Source organism: Brugia malayi (assembly GCF_000002995.4).
Source record: "Brugia malayi strain FR3 genome assembly, contig: Bm_v4_Chr1_scaffold_001, whole genome shotgun sequence".
NCBI classification, from domain to species: domain Eukaryota; kingdom Metazoa; phylum Nematoda; class Chromadorea; order Rhabditida; family Onchocercidae; genus Brugia; species Brugia malayi.
The window spans coordinates 3,874,083-3,890,943 of record NW_025062475.1 but is presented as its reverse complement, the minus strand read 5'-3'; the positions used below and the strand labels follow the sequence as shown (position 1 = coordinate 3,890,943).

At 21.7% G+C, this 16,861-nt stretch overlaps 3 protein-coding genes across 4 annotated transcripts; 1 reads left to right on the top strand and 2 right to left on the bottom strand.

Moving 5' to 3' along the window:
• Nucleotides 1-298: 298 nt before the first annotated feature.
• Bma-npr-29 (Uncharacterized protein) lies at nt 299-5,277 on the top strand (the record flags this gene model as incomplete). 2 transcript variants are annotated; one of them, XM_043076465.1, is made up of 9 exons in its annotated part: nt 299-370; nt 763-940; nt 1,311-1,501; nt 2,339-2,495; nt 2,761-2,893; nt 3,302-3,432; nt 4,122-4,299; nt 4,610-4,724; nt 5,122-5,277. In XM_043076465.1, the coding sequence occupies 9 exons, from the start codon at nt 299-301 to the stop codon at nt 5,275-5,277; spliced, it is 1,311 nt and encodes a 436-aa protein (XP_042932399.1). The 2 variants fall into 2 exon arrangements, with proteins under 2 accessions (XP_042932399.1, XP_042932400.1); XM_043076466.1 differs by lacking the exon at nt 299-370 and having other exon boundaries at nt 793-940.
• Nucleotides 5,278-5,812: 535 nt separating this feature from the next.
• Bm8399 (Uncharacterized protein) lies at nt 5,813-9,946 on the bottom strand (the record flags this gene model as incomplete). Its single annotated transcript, XM_043076464.1, has 11 exons — nt 5,813-5,901; nt 6,096-6,429; nt 6,956-7,111; nt 7,290-7,481; nt 7,678-7,836; nt 8,105-8,251; nt 8,385-8,501; nt 8,721-8,840; nt 9,164-9,364; nt 9,697-9,795; nt 9,890-9,946. The coding sequence occupies 11 exons, from the start codon at nt 9,944-9,946 to the stop codon at nt 5,813-5,815; spliced, it is 1,671 nt and encodes a 556-aa protein (XP_042932398.1).
• A 1,170-nt stretch (nt 9,947-11,116) lies between these two features.
• Bm10735 (Uncharacterized protein) lies at nt 11,117-13,756 on the bottom strand (the record flags this gene model as incomplete). The annotated part of the gene is made up of 6 exons (XM_043076463.1): nt 11,117-11,440; nt 11,829-11,894; nt 12,024-12,167; nt 12,718-12,885; nt 13,287-13,406; nt 13,679-13,756. The coding sequence occupies 6 exons, from the start codon at nt 13,754-13,756 to the stop codon at nt 11,117-11,119; spliced, it is 900 nt and encodes a 299-aa protein (XP_042932397.1).
• Nucleotides 13,757-16,861: the final 3,105 nt, after the last annotated feature.

Sequence of the window (16,861 nt, the reverse complement as noted above, 5' to 3'; positions counted from 1 at the left end):
TTTTTCATTTTAAAAAATATTTTATCAATTTGTCTCTTTTTTTTAAAATTATTTTATTAAAAAATTATAAATGAGCATTTTCATTTTACTAATTTTTTTTTTTTTTTTTTTTTTGTTTTTGTTTTTATTACTATATTTATTGTTGCTTAGTGTAAATTTAAACAATTTGATTTAATCAATTTTGTTTTAATAAAAAAATTTACACTATGAATAATATATTTTTTTCAGTAGCACTTCACTTCATAATGTCATCCTATTTTTAAAAAAAGGAGAGAGAGAGAGAGAGAGAGAGAAAATTATGACAATCATAATTCAGAGTGAAGATGAATTTGCTAATTATAAACAATTGGAATATTCGATACCATTTCAGGTTAGTTAAATTTATTTCATTGTTTTTTTGTTTTAATTTTTTTAATAGATTTATTTTATTTCTGTAATTGAAATTATTTTCACAATATGTACACGATATATCTTTAATTACAGTATTTTCATTTAAAATAAATTTAAAAAGTTATAAAATGTAATTTAAATATTTTTATTTAAATATAAATAGTAAATTTATGCTGTGATATTGTCAAAAAAATTTGATTAAATGATTAATGATAACAAATGATAATATATTTTATTCATTGATTACAGATATAATAGAAATGGCACATTTTTGCATAAATTTTCGAATTCAAACTTTCTACTTTCATAAGTAAAATTAATTTTAAAAATTTGAAATAATTTTTTTTTTCTTAAAAAAAAAAACTTTTATAGGGTTATCGACGATGGGTAGCATTTGCTTATATGGGTGTTAATGCTATCGGATTTGCTGCTAACTTTTGGGTACTTTACACTGTCGCACCGTTACTTTTTTCTGCAACTGTTAAAGTACCAAAGAGTATTTTATTTTATATCATAACATTATGCATTTCTGATTTAATGATTATGACTGGTAAGTTTTCTTTTTTTGGGTTAATAATTAATAAGTTAATAAAAAATGATATATATAGTTTTGGCTTAATAATAATAATAAATAAGTTATAAATAAATAAAATGAGTTGATAATAATTATATGGTTTTGGGTTAATAATAATAAATAAGTCAATAGAAAAATGATAATAAAAAATAAGTTAATAAGTTAGTAATAAAAGATTAAATTAAATTAGTAATTAAGGCGAATATGTATCACATCATTACAAATGAATGAGAATGTATAATTGATAAAATGATTGTTCAATAAAATTATCAATTATTATCATTAATCAATAACTAATTTTTACAATCAAAAATTAATTCATAAATATGAAATGAAAGAATTTTAGGAATGCTTTTTCTAATAATTGATATAGTTGTTGGTACTTGGAAATTTAGCACATTCTCGTGTGTTGCATACCTTGTCTTCGAAGCAATGAATAAATTTGTCGCACCTGTAATTGTGGTACTAATTAGTCGGACATGCTATGTGACAGTATGTCTCGATCCAAAAAGTCGACGAGTAGCTGCAAGTTTAAAAGTAATTTAAAAATATTTCAATTTCAATTTGTTATTTCATATTTTTAAATTATTGACATTTTTTTCTTAAATCCATATATTTTTTATACAAAAAATTTATTAAATCATCAAATATTTTTTCTTTTCTTTTTTTAGAAAAAATTAAACTTTCTTTTAGTAAAAATTTTTTGCAAAAAAAAATTTTTATTATAGTAATATTAGAAATGAAATAAATTTTTTTCATACATTTCTTTGTTTTTTTTTTTTTTTACTTAAATTTTTTTTTAATTTTTATTAGTTTTGTCCTTTCCTTAAAAAACGTATAAAAAATAATTTAAGCTAAGAATACTTTGTAATAATTCTTAAAGATTTGTAGAAAAAAAAAATTTTCCACTTTCTAATTCTGTTAATTTTCTCTCTCTCTCTTTCTCGTCTTTCTATCTTCTTTTTTTCTTAATTCATTAAAATTAACTTAATTAGTTTGTAGCATTAAGATTTAAAAGATTTGTATAAATTAAACATCAAATCCTAAATTATATGCTAATAATAAAGTAAATAAACAATAAACACATATACTAATGCAAAAAAAAAAAATTGCTAATTAATTGTAAATGAATAAAGCATATAAATGTATTATTAATGCAAAATGCAAAATAAAAATAATTGAATAAGTATAAATTGTAAACAAAATAAATGACAAAATGTAAATCAAACATTTTGCTAAAAATTAATGATAAATTAAAGTAAATGAAATGTCAAAATAATTTTAAATAACTTGCAAAAGTCAAAAAAAAAAAGGAAAATAATTTTAAAAAAATAATAATTTTGAACTAAATAAATTAAATAAAAATTTTTGCAGTATGCAATAGCCCAAGTAATTGCATCAATGGCACTTGTAATGATAATGTTATGGCCACTTTTTGCATATAGCCAAGTGTCAACGCTTTATTTCAATGCTAATATCACATTAAGGACAGTTAATGTATTACGTAAATGTACCTTTATGCCACCATCTGGTCAGTTTATTTTTGGCTCTTTTTTTTTTTCTTTTTTGTTTATAAATTCTAATGATATTATCATAATTATTATTTATTATCATTTTATAATAATATTTTGGATCATTTGGAAATTGTTTTAAAATAAACAATAATAGTCACTTAATAATAATAATAATAACATTTAAAAAGTAAAAATAAATAATAATAATCATTTAAAATTAAAAAAAAAATAATATCATTTAAAAAATAAATAATAATCATTTAAAAATTTAAAAAATTATAGAAATTGAACTTGGCTTTGGTATTGTATCATGCATTGCAAGTTATGCTATACCATTAGGTGGTATGATTTATTGGTATGTTTCGGTGCCATTTTTTTTAAAACGACATGCAGGTAGTTCACTTACCTCTAACAAGTATGTTTCACTTTTTTTTATTACCTATAATCTTAAGAATTATTGTTACTTTTACTATTGTTGTTGTTTTGCTTTTTGTTTTTTAAATTCTTAAAATATATTTATGGATTTTTGTCAGAGCTAAAGGAATTAAAGTTTTTTTATTATTTTATTTTTTGTTTGTTTATATTTTAAAATGAATAGCACACTGATAGCAATGAGATGTTTACATTTTTTTTTCTTCTTTTTCACTTCTATTCCATTTATCCTGAAGCAATGATGACTTTTAATCTTTCTTTTTTCTTTTTTTGTGAAATTACTTCAATGAATGTAAAAAGAAAATTAGTAAAATTGGAAGAAAAAAAAATGCATTAAAATTTTTTAATTATCAAAATAGCCATGCAAAATAATTTTAATTTTAATTTACAGTTGTAGTGCAGCACCATTACGTCGACTTATTGCAACTGTATTGGTACTTACAGCAGTGTATGTGTCATGTTGGTCACCTTATTGGTTGAGTATTTTTGCGCACAAATTTATAAATAGGATGAGTCGAACTGGTCAGTTTAATTTTTTTTTTTTTTAAATTCCTATCTTTGTTTTTGTTTAATTGTTAACAAGAACTTATAAAAATGAAATGAAATTTTAGTAATTTTTTGTAGATCAATAAAACTCATTGTTATTGTGTTTGTTTTATGATAGAATAATATAAAATATTAAGTTTTTTTATAAAAGAATAATTATTGATTAATAAATTGATGAAATTAAAATTTTTATTCAAAACTATGATTTTTTTTTTCTTTTGCGGGAAGCAAAATTTAAAGATCTTTTTGTTTCTTTGAAATTGTAAATGTTTCGGTTTATAGTGATTTTTTTTTATTGAAATGCTTCGCACTTTTAAAAACAGAAAAGTTTTAAAAAAGATTTTTTTTTTTGAGAAAGTTTATTTCTTTTATTATTATTATCAGATATTAGTTTAAATGGTAACAATTTAACTTTAAATGATAATATTTGATTATAGAATTGTAAGTTAAAATTTGCCAAAAGATCGTTCGTTAACTCAACAAGCAATAATTTTTGACAAATTTATCAATCATAAAATAATCTTACTAACGTTTAATACATTTATTCTAACAAAAATTTTTTTTACAATAAATTTTTAGCATCTTTTTTTTTGTTGAAATTAAAATTATTATTATTTAAAGCTTTTTTTTTTTTTTTTTTCAAATGTGAAATATGGAAATTTTAGTGGTAATAGCATCATATTATATTCATCTACTACCGTATATCAGTTGTTCCGCATATCCGGTCATATTTACGCTCCTGAACCGTCGTATCAAAATGGCTCGTGCGCAAATGCATTGGCATCAAAAGCGAAAAAAATTTACATTTATTAAATCAAATCATATAACTGAGCAATATTCAACGTAATCATTGCATATATTAAAATTAAATTTGAAATTTTACTAAAATTATATTTGAATACTAAATAATTACTAATAAATGTATGTCTCTCTCTCCCTCTCTTTCCCTTTCCCTTTCTTTATTATATTATTAGAAATAGTAGTATAATGAATAGATAAGTTTAAAATAAGTTTAAATTAAATTAGTGAAGTTTTTAAACTAACTTTTAGCACTTTCTTTCGTTTTTCTAATCGGAATTAAATTTTATAAATTTAAAATAGCAATTTATTGTAAATTTATTATTTTTAATAAATAATTAATAATTCATTGTAGTGAAGTACCATCATTTGGAATATCAAACATTCTACGCGTTTGCTTTCAATTTTTATCAAATTTTACACATCAAAGTCAATTAAATTCAAAAAATAGATCCAATTCAACAGCAAATGTATGCAAAGTTTTTTTTTTTTTAAACAATTAATAACTAATTAGTGAATAATTTATGTTTTCTAATAGTATTACTGATAGTATTTTGATGTACGTGGAAAGATAAATAATGTAAGTAAGTAAGTAAGTAAGTAAGTAAATTGTATACTTTACACATTTAAACATTTTTTTGTTTACTATGCTAATAAGGCATAATTATCGTCTGCTATGCTAATAAGGCATATACTGGTGCACTTTAGGCTTTTACTCATTGCCTACTATGCTAATAAGGCATATACTTATATACTTTAGGCTTTTAGTTATTGTTTGTTATGCTAATTGCACAAAGCAAGTAGAAAATTAATTAAATATAAATTTATTTAACTTGCAAATTGATTTGTTTTTTTTTTCTTTTTTAGCAGAGAAAGAAAGAAATGGAATATTCGAGAAGAAATTCAATGAAATCACAATTTGCTAAAGTTGCTCAAGCAATTACAGCGAGTAAATCATCGTTACAGGAAGAACAACAATCATTGGAATTGATCGAAATGCAAGAAGATGATTTCCTGTTGTAGAATTAAATTATGATTTCACTATTTATTTATGAAAATATATTTTAAAGAAATGTTTTAATGAAGAAATAAATGGAAGCAAAATTTTTAAACTTCAAAATAGAATGGACAACTATTAAATTTTAAAATGATAAATTATCTGTTACTAATATTTTTAACATTATTCCATGCTATTGCAATAGATCGAAAATATTTTGCAAAAGAGAGAAAAGAAAAGGTCAAATTTTTTAATCTTTTAATAAAAGGTCAGATTAGTGATTTCTGATCTTCTAATCAAATATCATTTGAATAAATCTTTTTGAAAATCTTCAAAAAAAAAAAAAAGAAAGAAAATAGAAATGATAGCAAAAACTGATTAATAATGAATTGGGATTGTTTTTTGAGAAAATCTTGAAAATTTTTAATTTATTTATACTAAATAACAATTACAATGCTATAAAAGTTTATGTCACAGAAAAAAAATGCTTTTTAATTGCTAAATTAAAAATGAAATTTATTTGAATAAAAACTTTATTAACTTATTATCACGAAATCAAAATTATGTAAAAGCATTTTCCACTTCTTTTTGATCAATCATATCATCACCATCATTACTTTCCTGTCCTTTTGGTAATGAAGTACCATCATCTGAATTATTTTAAATATTTTAAATTAACAACAAAATTCTAATTCACCTATATTTGATTACTTCGAAATAATTTACCATTATTTACAATTAAGCATCATCATTTTAATCTAAATTAAATTATATTCTCTTACTTAAATTCTAACTAAATGATAAATATTCATTTTTTCAAATGTTTTTGTTTTTTAACTTTTACCTTTACGTTTCATTTCGCTACTCTCTTCATACTTATTATTACTTTTTGGAGAAATTTTCCAATTTTTTTCACTTTTTACACTTCTTTGCTTTAATTTTTGATTCAATTCGTTTCTGTTTTTCTTCTTTTTTTGATGTTTTTCAATTCGTCCATCGCTTTTTTCACTTTTATTTTTCTCACTTTTACTTCGAACTTTTTCATCTTTTAGCATTTTAGCACTTTTTTCTTTTGATTCTCCTTCAGATAGCTTCTTTTCCTCTTTTGATGATTGATTTTGTGAACTTTCAGCAAGAAATTGCGGCAATTTTTTGCTTTTTACCAATTTATTATAATCCTAAAAATGCATCGAACAACAACAAAGCATAAACATTTGTAAATGCATACACTAATTAATTTAACTTAAATTTTTACTTCCTAATTTATGGCTATTTTTGGCTCTTATTTTGTTAGTTACTAGCCTAGAAATGAAACTATAACTAAAATACATTGAAATATAAAATATAATTTTGATAGCATATTATGATTTCTCTCTATTAAATGTTAAATTGAATGAATGATAGATGTAATTATTTAATTTATCTTTCATTTATTCGAACTATATTCCTTCTTAGTTATGAGAATTACAATCGATCGAAATAATTGTTTGACTTTATCAATTTTTTTTTTTTTTTTGCTTTTGTTAAATAACTTTATTAAATGATTCTACATTTAAAGAATTACTTTGTTAAATAACTTTACATTCTAAATATTTTATTTACGTTTAAGTTCTTTTTTTTTGGCTAATAATAGTAATAAATAAAGATAATTTTTTTTTAAGAAAAAAAAGGCAGTTTAATTAGCTTAATAGATAAATGTAGAACCTCAGGTAATGGTACTTTCTTTGGTACTCGAAATTTCACTTCACATTCTTTCTCATTTATTGCTGCATTTGCAATTGATGAAATGTCATTTTCAATAAATGAATTAAGTAATTTGTCTAATTTATAATCAATTCGTGACCAATCTTTTGCTTTAGTCTATAAAATAAAATAAATTTATTTTAATAGAAAATTCTGCGTTTTTTTTATTTCTATTTCTAATTATCTTTTCACATTTCTAATCAAAAATAAATAAATAAGAGCCAAAAATTGTTTATTATTATTCTTATTTAAATTAAAAAATAAATAAAAATAGTTGTTATCAGAAAATGCTTACTTTTTTAGCTTTAATATGAAATAATTCAGGATCAGGAAAATCATTTAGAACAATACGTCGACGTGTCGCTAACGCTTTGTATACGTTACGCAATTTATGTGGTTGCGTTTCCGTATCGGTTGTTGTTAGAAGTTTAGTGAAAAATAATTTTCTTCTTATAATTTCATCCATTACATAACTATGAATTCGTACCTTTAAAAAGAAAAAACGTATTCTGTAAAAGTGTAAATACGTAAAAAGTATGTAAAAAGACAAAAATGCGTTAAAAAGAATACGTGAAAAATGTGTTTAACATATTTTAGTGTTCTTATCATAAGCTTATCATAATAAAATATGTTAATTTATTCACTACTAATGATAATTTATTTTTAATAATTATAAGGCCAACATTTCTGGCTCGTTTTGCTACGTCATTGACACGTCTCCGATGATACGAATTTGGTAAATCAACAATTTCTTTAATAACAGCTGCTACATCTTCTTTAATTGCATCACGTAAAAGCGTATTTTTATTAGACCAATATGGCCAAAATGAGCCAATAAAAACCTTAAAAATATTCAATTTTCATCTTTTCAAACAAAAAATTAGAATGAAATATAAAAAGTATAAATAATTAAAATTAATTAAATTCATTTTAGACATAAAAGTAACTAAACTTTATTAAATATCCAAAATTTTGAATAAAAAACAGTAATTTTTGAAATTATGTTGTAAGCATAAAGTAAATTTTTTCTTTAAAAAAAAATGAAACCAAAAATAGAAAATACAGAGATAAAATCTTTGAAATCAAAAAAAAGAAATAAACTTTTGTTACTTTTGGTACTTCGGGACAACGCATAATTTTTCCAAGTGCCCACATTAGTGCACCACGTACGTGAACTAATTCACGTGGTCTAACCCAGTCAGCTTTATTCAGAATAATCTTAATTTTATCTTCGCTACCTTCCAAAATTTGAATAACCTATAATGTTAAAAAAAAAATCTGAAATATACTAACTTTGAAAAATTAAATTATTTCATTATTACTTTGAAACAATTAAATGCGTTTAAATATTTTTTTTTAAATCAAAAAAAAATGTTGATTTTTTAGAAACCTGTTTATATTCATCGCTAATATCAAGTTTATTAGCATCAAATAGCAAAAATATACAATCAACTTTGCTTGATAAAAATTTGATAACTTGTGCAAAATCATAGCCTCTATTTTCCACCTATAAATTTTTCATTGTCAGTTAAATAATTAGATAAAAAAAGACATCCAAGTTTTTTTTTTAAAAAAAAAAATTATAAAAGAAACTTTAGAATACTTTGCTACAATTTTAATTTAAATGAAGTAAAGTTTAAGTAAAAAAAAAAAGCACGAAATACTGTTGCTAATTTGAAAGAAGATGAAAGGAGCATATAACTTGCTGTAGTGATAAGAATGATACCTGTTTATCACCGGTAAGAATACCAGGTGTATCAATGATTGAAATATATTTTAAAAGTGGTGCATTGAAACGTGTAGCTCTTAATTTATTCAGAAATACATCACCAAATATTTTCAATGACTAAAAATTTTCTAACTTTATAATGATATTATAATTTTTCTAAATTCATAGTAATATTTGATAATAAATAATTGAATATGGAATTGATTTTTTTTTCTCATATTTTTAATAAAATTTATTTATTAACGTAAATATTAATTATTTATATAAAACATTGAATAAGATGCGATTTCCTTAACATTTCAAATGATCAATCTAACGGTGCCAAACTTTTTTTTTGTATTTCGAAAATTTTCAATTAAAACAAAACGATCCATCTGTCTTATTCTGACCGATAAAAAATTTTAACTTATGAAAGAAACACATAGACCTGAAATATAAACCTGAAATTGATAATTTGGATCAGAAGCTAATGTTATGCCTGATATTGTTTGTGTTTTCTCGCTATAATCGACGTGCGCAAAGATATCAGTTGTTGGTTCTGGCCCAATATCAGCGCCAGGATAATTACCATTTAAAAGATATGAGATCATTGATGTTTTACCCACAGAATATTGGCCAAGTAATAATATTGTTGGCTTACCCTAAAATTCATACCCACAGAATATTGGCCAAGTAATAGTGTTATTAGTTTACCCTAAAATTTATGTTATTTAGCACTTGTATTTTACAAATAAATTTTTTTCAAAATAATAATATTTGATAAAATTAATGAGAAAGATAAGAAATATCTAAAAAGAAACATTTGCATTTCTTTTTTTAAATTTATTCTCAAAATATAATTAATTTATTCCAAAATTTTGTTTTTTTTTCGAGTAAATTAATTTATGATAACTTATTTATTGTTTACTTACTCTGTGCTAAAATTATTCATTAAATATATTAACAATATTTGAATTCAAAATTGAAAACAAACCATAAATTCTTGATCACGTAATGGTGGCGTATCAAATTCACTGTATAAATAACGCTTTTCAGATGGTATTACTTTTTTTTCATAAGCAGATTTTAGAGCCTAAAATACTTTAAGTAATACTAAAAGTAAAGATTTTGATTATTAATAATTTATATCGTAAGATTATTTTAAAGTTAAGAAAATTCTACCAAACCTCCATTGCACCAACAATAGCAGGATCTGGCAATGGTTTCTCATCAGGTTTACACATTTTAAAGTTTTTTTTGCTCAGAAATCAAGCAACCGATTTATAAATTTTAAATGAAAAGAATTCAATTTTGAAATTATGAATTAACAGAACTGATTTATTCTTATATATATGCATTTTTAATAAATTGGTAATTTTTATGCAAATTTTCAAAAAAAAATTATTGATTTGCTGCCAAACAAACATTCAGCATCATTTCACGTATATTTCACGTCAAACGTGATTCTAATTGAAATCAAAGTAAGCGAAAAATTAGAAATTTATCTCTTTGTTTGTGTTTTTGTTGATGAAATGAATTAGAAAAACTTAAAATAATGAGATGATAATACATCAATCGAGATTTAATGCTTAAAGAAAATCAAAAATTAGCCTAGCAACAAACATATAAATGTTTTTTTCAGTTTTTTTAAAAAATTTAGCAAAAAATTTAAAAGAGAAATTTTTTTTCGCATTTAATTAAAATATTTGCTGTCACATTGTTAATAAATCCGAGCAGAAAAAAATCAATACGTAAACTTTTATATTTTTATTTTTTATTCAGACGTGAAATTGTATTTTTGAGCTCAGCTCATTTAGTTAAAAATAATTGCTATTATACCTTTAATATTTACTAAATAACTAATTAAGTAATTGTGGTCATTTCAAAGAGGGAATTATTTGTAGGTAATTATTTTATTATGATTCATCTTCATGAAATGTTATAGTTACAAATGATTTTATAAACAAAATTATTTTATTTTGGTTTGTCCCAAAATTTTGTCCATTACAATATTTATCACTAAAAAAAAAAAAAAAAAAGTTTTTGGTTTGATTGTTTTTTTTTCCTTTAAATTCTTTTTTCATAATTTCTAAGTGTGCGAAGAATTTTGAAATGTAAAATAAAATAAATGATAAAATAAGTAAGTTTATGTTTTAATCTTATTTAATTTTTTTTTTCAAAAAACAAATTATAACAAAGAATTGAATTAAATCATTGCTACAAAACTGTTTTTTCAATTAATTAATTAAACTATTCTATAGGAAAAAAATTTTATAACAATTAATTAGCATTGTTTTTTATTTCAATCATTGTTTGAATTTGTTACTCAATTTCATTTAAGCATTTTTATCATTTTCATTTTCTTCTCCTCCTACTTTTTTTTTTCTATCATTTTTTTTGGTTTCTTTTTTTTTTTAATGAGTTTCAGCACTTTTTTCTTTTTTTTCCGTTTGCTTTTCCGGTTTATCTAATTTTATGCTAGCTATTTGCTCTTCCATTTTCTTTCGTTTTTTACTAATTTTTTGTCCTTCTGATTTATCCGATTTTAAATTCATTTCTTGCACCGTTTTCTTTTCCGATTTCTTTTCGTTTTCTTTTTTTGATTCTTTTAAATCTATTTCTTCAATAGTTGTATATTTAGGTGCTTCTTTCAATGCTGCATTACCAGCATTAATTTCAGCTTCACATTTGATAAATGCTGCAAGAAATTCATCTTTTGCTTTCCGCTCGAATTGATACTGAAAATAGTCATTGAAAAGATAGAAAAAATGATGACCACTACAGTATTAATAATTAATAGCAAAAGTGAAAAAAAAAAAAAAACTAATCCATTAATCCTTGATTATCATCAAATTATCTATTAGGAAATTAGAATTGAAATTAATTTAATTATCAAAAAGTAATGGTAAATTTATGAATGCACTCTTTAATCATTTCCTCCATAGCTTTAATTAATGATAAATTATGTTACAGTAAGTAAACGTGTTACAGTAAGCGTTACCGTAAGCAGTGAATCATTAAAGAAAGAAGTATCATCCAAAGCAAAATGGCAATTTGTTTGAAATTAATTTACTTCCTTCCTTCTTTTTTTTTTTTTTTAAGTATATTTTATAATGAAAAACTTACATTTTTTAGCATTAAAACTTTAAGGCATTGCATATGATGTCTATGTACAGCTTTATAACGCATTACCTTTAAAGTTATTGATGATTTTAAAATTCATAAATTATACAAATTTTAATTTTACACACAAATACACATTAATTCTTTTTTTTTTTTTTTTTGTTAGCATAGTTAAAAGAAAGAGAAATAATAAGTTACCTCATTTTCAACTCGTTCAAAAAATATTTGATGTTTATTTTTAGCTTCTTGCGCTCTCATAAGACGTTCAGGTGTTTTCCGTGCTTCTACACTTGCCATACTTCGATCCATTTTATCTTTTAGATAATAACACTTCTTAATATCCTAAAATTAAAATCTAAAATAAAACATAAAAATTTCAAATCTAAAACAAAACACAATTTTGTCAAATTTAAAAAATTTTCGTAGTGCATCATTTCTTACTTTTACTATATGCATTTTCTTTTGAAAAAAAATTTTTTTTTAACGTTCTAATTTCTTTTTTTTTCATGTTTTATTTTATTTTTTTTTTCTCTCAGACTTTATTAGTTTTTAAAATCTGCTAAAGAGTATAAGTACTTCAAATTTTATAATTCAGTTGTAAATTTTATAATCGAAATAATTGAATTTAGGTAAATAATAATGATAATAATCCTTTTTGAAATTTCATATTTCATTCTGTTTATGATTAATAAATAAATGCATACAAATAAATGGCATCAAATGTTTTAAATTTTTTATTTTTTTTTTTTTTGAATTTTTTAAAAAGTTTTCTTTCCTTTTTATTTTATAACATTACAGAATTGTAATGAATTTAAAAAAAACAGAAAATTTCAAAGTTCATTGTTAAATTTTCTATTAAATTAATTTATTATCAAGTTAACTGATAAGCAACTTTCATAAGCCTTGGATAATCTTCCTGAATCCAACTTTTCATTGGTACAACTACTCGTTGAAATGCTTCCATTTGCGCTTCACGTTCCTGTTTTGCAACCGAAATGCAAACTGTTGCTGTTGCTTGCAGTGCTTCATAAAAACTACCAGAAACAAAATATGGCATATACTGTAACAAAGAATTATCTTTTTTTTTTTATGCATTTTATTTTAAAATATAAAAATTTGATTATAACTAACTTTCACAAACGTAAATATTTAATTTTTTTCCATAATAAATTGTTTATTTTATTTGTTTCTTTCTCATTTCTCTTTTGATTATACAATGAATTTCGGACAAATAAATCTTTATAATATATGTTAAATCAATATTTGCTTTTCTTACTTTGCTTGCAAACATTGATGACAATAGCGCTCTAATTTGTAATCTATCAAGAAATGTGCCTTATCTCAATTTCTTTTTTCTAAAAAGCAAACAAATTCTTGAAATCCTATAGGAATTTTTAATACTTGCTTAAAACTACACTACTAGTTATAAAGTATAGCGATTAGTTTCATAAATAAAATAACCTTTTGCGCCACATGTGCCAATCGTTCTAAATCATTCGGCTTGGAATGACGTTTTGGCTGTGAAACACTAATTAACTTTTCAATTGCTGCCACAACATCTTGAGTATACTCTTGTGTTATCTGAAGTATGATTAAGGATTACAAAGGACTTTATGACCATCAATTTATACTTAAATTGAAATTTAGATAGCTAAAAGTGACATCAAATGAATGCGCAATTGGTAAACTGCTGCTATGGTGACAAATACTGGTGACAAACGTTTATTTCTCATTGTGTTCAACATATGCATGCTCTATTGTTCTCAATGATTAGAAGTCTTTAATTTCAATTTAGAAATGATTAAAACTTCAATTATTTAAATGAAAATTATCAACAAGACTTACTGACTAACCTTTATGAAATTAATTGCTTTTTGGAAATTATCTGGATAAGCGGATAATTTCTTAATTTCATTCAAAGTTTTTGGCATTACTAAAAAATAAGTTTGTATAAACTATTCAAAAATTTTTACAAAATCAAACAGAAGAAAATTTTCAAAAAAAAAAAGATCCGATTTGATCAATTCACTTACAAATGATTTTTGATGTAAACAACCGTTCCGGAAATAATAAGTCAATGAAGTGATAATGATTTTTGATTATAATATATTTATTATAATATTATAAAAATAAACACATTTTTTTTTTTAATTTGATGATTTCATCTAATCGAATATTTTACAATTCCAAAAAGATATTTCACATAGAATTATTTACGTGAAATTTCTTTCTTTTTTTTTCAGAAAAAAAAATGTGTTAAATAAGTTTTGCATATATTTTGGAATAATTTTGATTAATTATTTCATCAAATGCAAAATATGAAAAAATAATATTTTTGATTTATAAAATTTTTTAAATTAATCGTTTTTTTTTTCCAGTTACTAAAAATTTATAAATCATTTCAAAATATACTGATTGTATTTATATGTAAAATTAAAAAACAATAATATTTTAGTTTATTTTATTTTTTTTTTTGCATATTGCTGAGATAATCGAGTGCTTCTTTCATTTATTAATTATTTATGCTATAATTATTCATTTAAAAAAAGAAAAGAAAAGCTTCTAGCTGTTATTTACAGTAATATAAAGAATTAATGAATAAATTATCACAGTTCATTAATTTAATATTTAACATTCTTAAATTTAATATTTCTAAATATTAAATATTTCTAAATAACATTTCTAAAATATGAAATTTTGTGAAATATGTGATAATTTAAACTTTGATTTGTAGTATTATTAAAGATTAAATGCTGCAAAAATGGCTAATTTATGATTTGTAAACTTTACAATTGATTATATTTCATTTTGAACGAATATTTTATTTGTAATAAATTAAATTATTCATTAATAAATTTACTAAAAAAAATAACTAAACAATAATAGAAATGAAATTATTACAGTGACAGCTATTAAAATGTGATTATTAAAAAAGAATAAATATAAGATTTGATTATAAAATTATCATTAATTAATTAGCCAGTGAGAAAAACATATAAAAATATAGCATTCATAAATATAAAATATAAATTATATAGCCATTATTTCTTAACTAATAGCTATTACTATTACTAAATAATTTATAATAATTGGTAAATAAATTTAATTACAAAAAAAAAAAAAAATGATAATCATAAATATTTTAATAGAAAGGCTAAAAATAGATAATATATCGAGAATGTGTAATATTTGAAATATTGTTGATTGCAATTAATATGCTAATATAATATTAGTAAAAAGCTTATTTATTACTTTACTTACTTTCACTTACTTACTTCACATACCTGTTTTTCTTGTTACTTTAATTAATTTCTAATTCATTGTGAATTATTAAAGTACTAAGAAAAGTTCAAAATGCAAAAAAGAAACAATATTACAAATTTTATGTAATTAATCATTACAGTTATTTTTAACTTTAATAAAATTGTGATAAACAAAATGTAAAATTTTTTATGGTAAAATTAGTTTTTTATTTTATTTTATTTTATTTTTTTTTTTTTTTGCGTATACTTTTATTAGTATCTGAAATAATAATTTGTATTGTTGAACAAAAATTTTCCACTCTCCATTTTTTGCCCTTCATTAAATATCACTTTATTTTAGTTTTTATTTTTTTAATTACTTTTTAATTTTTCTTTTATTTTGCTTTTTATTTTAATAACAGGAAAATATACAACCATAATTTTAGCTATTATTTTTATATGAAAATTTGTTTACCTAAGAACTGATTAAAACACATTGTTACCTTTTTTGATATTGAATTGAACTAATTTAAAAGCATTAATTTACCTGTAGAACTTAATAAATAACTTAATGGAAATATACAAATGATTTATTCTTTATTACCTTAAATATTCTTACAACATATGTGACTCTTTTTTGTGTGACACACATGTTAGCTAACAAAAATTTCAACTTTTTCATTATTTTTTTAGCATTAAATTATCCGAAAAAAAAATTTGATTTAAAATATCAGAAAAATAACTTAGAAAATATTATCATTAGTACAATTTTTCATTTGAAATGAAACAAAATTTCCTTTTTTTAAAAAAAAAATATTTGAAATGAACTTAAGATGCATCAAAAAGTTGAAATGACAGTTGTGCAATTCAGGTATTCAATTAAATTTGACAAATGAAATAGCTTTTTTAAAACAACAGCTTTAATTTACTACAGTTGAGGACTTTTTTTTTTTGAATGTTAAATGAAATTTTCTAACAAAATTATAAATACTTAATTTTCAAGTCTTTGATTACTCAGTTTTCAATTTCCAATTCGTTCATTACTCAGTTTTGAATTTTCAATTCTTTCATTACTCGGTTTTGAATTTTCAATTCTTTCATTTACACCGATTTTTTTTCTTCTATTAAGAAAATCAAAATTAATAAATATAACATTGAAAGGATTAATTATATTATTCAATAAATTCATTAATCAAAAAGAATTCGAAATTTTTTTAATCAAAAAAAATAATCAAAAAAATAGAAATATCTGTTAGAATGAAAAGAAGCAAAAAATTTGAAAGAATTGACATAAGACATTAGAAAAAATGAATGATTTTATTTTTGGTAATAAAAAATATTTTTATATTACATAACAAATTTGATGCAAAAAAAAAACGAAAAAAAAAAATCTTTTAATAAATAAATTTCAAAAATGGATTATTTGGAATCATCAATTCAAAATATCAATATTTCTCGATTAATAAACGATTTGCATTTGAGCATAGTAATTTCAATTTTAAGTTAAAATTAATTTATTGCTCTGGGTTATTAGTGTTAATATAATGATGAAAGAATATAATTTGTTGTGCTTTTTTCCATATCGATAATATCTAGAAAATAAATGATTAGTAGAAATTAAATTTTGGATCATTTAGTTTAATCTATACTATTTTTATAGATGAAACAAGATAATTCTCATTGACCATTAAAATTTTCAAGATTATTTTTTTCCACCCTTTTCTTAATTTTGCAAATATTCAATCATTTAATAAATTAATCAAAAATTTCAAAATTTATTTAGCAAAGTTAAAA